General features: G+C 58.8%; 1 protein-coding gene across 1 annotated transcript in view; it reads right to left on the bottom strand.

Annotated features, from left to right (window-relative positions):
• lrrc73 (leucine rich repeat containing 73) overlaps window positions 1-1,931 on the bottom strand; it is a 13,420-nt gene that overhangs the window by 7,778 nt on the left and 3,711 nt on the right. The window contains exon 4 of the mRNA XM_023395675.2: window positions 74-196. Within this exon, the coding sequence (XP_023251443.1) occupies window positions 74-196 (123 nt within the window). The remainder of the gene's footprint in view (window positions 1-73; window positions 197-1,931) is intronic.

Raw genomic sequence — 1,931 nt, 5'->3', positions numbered from 1 at the left:
CACACACACACACACACACACACACACACACACACACACACACACACACACACACACACACACACAGTGTTACCCAGTGGGTTGTAGTCCAGGTTGAGGACTCGGAGCTGGGAGCTGTGAGCCACAGCGATGGAGAGGCGAGCCCAGCCTTTGGAGCTGATTCCTGGGTTAGCGCTGAGCGTCAGCTCCCTCAGACCTGCACACACACACACACACACACACACACACACACACACACACACACATGAGCTTCCTCTCTGTAAAAACTTCCGTCTCAGCTCTTAAATCCACGTGGACTGATGTCACTCTCCACCTGCTGATGAGGAAAACTGTGTGATATGATCAAAAGCTCCAGAACTGCTTCTCTCTGTGAGGTGTGTGTGTCACATGTTTACAGAGACGGGTTGGTTCAGATTCAGTTTCCCAGAAAATAAACTCACGACCTACTGTCTCCATGGAAACAGTAGAATTGTACTGCTGTAAATTATTTAACGTTTTCCCTTAAATGAGGAACCTCAGGAGGTTCTGTACAGCTCCCTCAGCTCAGGAGAAATTAAACCTTAAGTTTCAGACCTAAGTAGAAAACTTAAGGTGTGTTGTTCATTATTTCCACACGGAGAAACCAACTGCTGCTCTGCAACTGAAATGATTTGATTATTAACCGATTAGTGAGTGGACTGACAGAATTTAATGTAATGTAAAAACTAATTCCAGCTTCTTAAATACAAAGATTTAGGTCTGGGGCCTCTGGGGGTCTGGGGCCCAGTGAACTCAACATCTTTGTTTCCCTCTACGAGACCAAGAGACGGAGGACCAGATGAAGCTGATATTCTACTTCTAACAAATCATATTATGAAAACAGACACGAGGTCTGGGGCCTCTGGGGTCTGGGGCCCCTGGGGGTCTGGGGCCTCTGGGGGTCTGGGGCCCCTGGAGGTTTGGGGCCCCCGGGGGTCTGGGGCCCCCGGGGGTCTGGGGCCTCTGGGGGTCTGGGGCCCCTGGAGGTCTGGGGCCCCCGGAGGTCTGGGGCCCCCGGAGGTCTGGGGCCCCCGGGGGTCTGGGGCCCCGGGGGCCCTCTGGGGGTCTGGGGCCCCTGGAGGTCTGGGGCCCCCGGAGGTCTGGGGCCCCTGGAGGTCTGGGGCCCCCGGGGGTCTGGGGCCCCCGGGGGTCTGGGGCCCCTGGGGGTCTGGGGCCCCCGGGGGTCTGGGGCGTCTGGGGGTCTGTGGCCCCCGGAGGTCTGTCGTCAGCAGCTGTCATTACTTCGTGGTTTTTAATTTAGTTTTCCAGGAGAAGTCTTTGTTTTCCTCGTTTCTCTGACTTTGATGTGTGATTGTAAACGATGACGACAGGACGTGGAGATGAAGAGTTAATCCCTCAGCGCGTGTGTCGGCAGCGCGTGTGTCGGCAGCGCGTGTGTCGGCAGCGCGTGTGTCGGCAGCGCGTGTGACGGCAGCGCGTGTGTCGGCAGCGCGTGTGTCGGCAGCGCGTGTGTCGGCAGCGCGTGTGACAGCAGCGCGTGTCAGCAGCGCGTGTGACAGCAGCGCGTGTGTCAGCAGCGCGTGTCAGCAGCGCGTGTCAGCAGCAGCGTGTGTCAGCAGCGCGTGTGTCAGCAGCGCGTGTCAGCAGCGCGTGTGTCAGCAGCGCGTGTGTCAGCAGCGCGTGTGTCAGCAGCGCGTGTGACAGCAGCGCGTGTGTCAGCAGCGTGTGTCAGCAGCGCGTGTGACAGCAGCGCGTGTGTCAGCAGCGCGTGTCAGCAGCGCGTGTGTCGGCAGCGCGTGTGACAGCAGCGCGTGTGTCAGCAGCGCGTGTCAGCAGCGTGTGTGTGACGGCAGCGTGTGTGTCGGCAGCGCGTGTGTCGGCAGCGCGTGTGTGACGGCAGCGTGTTTGACGGCAGCGTGTGTGTCAGCAGCGCGGGTGTCGGCAGCGCGGGT

Source organism: Seriola lalandi, unplaced genomic scaffold (genome assembly GCF_002814215.2).
Source record: "Seriola lalandi dorsalis isolate HSWRI2012SDOR001 ecotype SW California unplaced genomic scaffold, Sedor1 jcf7180002054967, whole genome shotgun sequence".
Classification (NCBI taxonomy): domain Eukaryota; kingdom Metazoa; phylum Chordata; class Actinopteri; order Carangiformes; family Carangidae; genus Seriola; species Seriola lalandi.
Note: the sequence above shows the minus strand (reverse complement) of the source record. Positions and strands in the feature narration are given on the sequence as shown.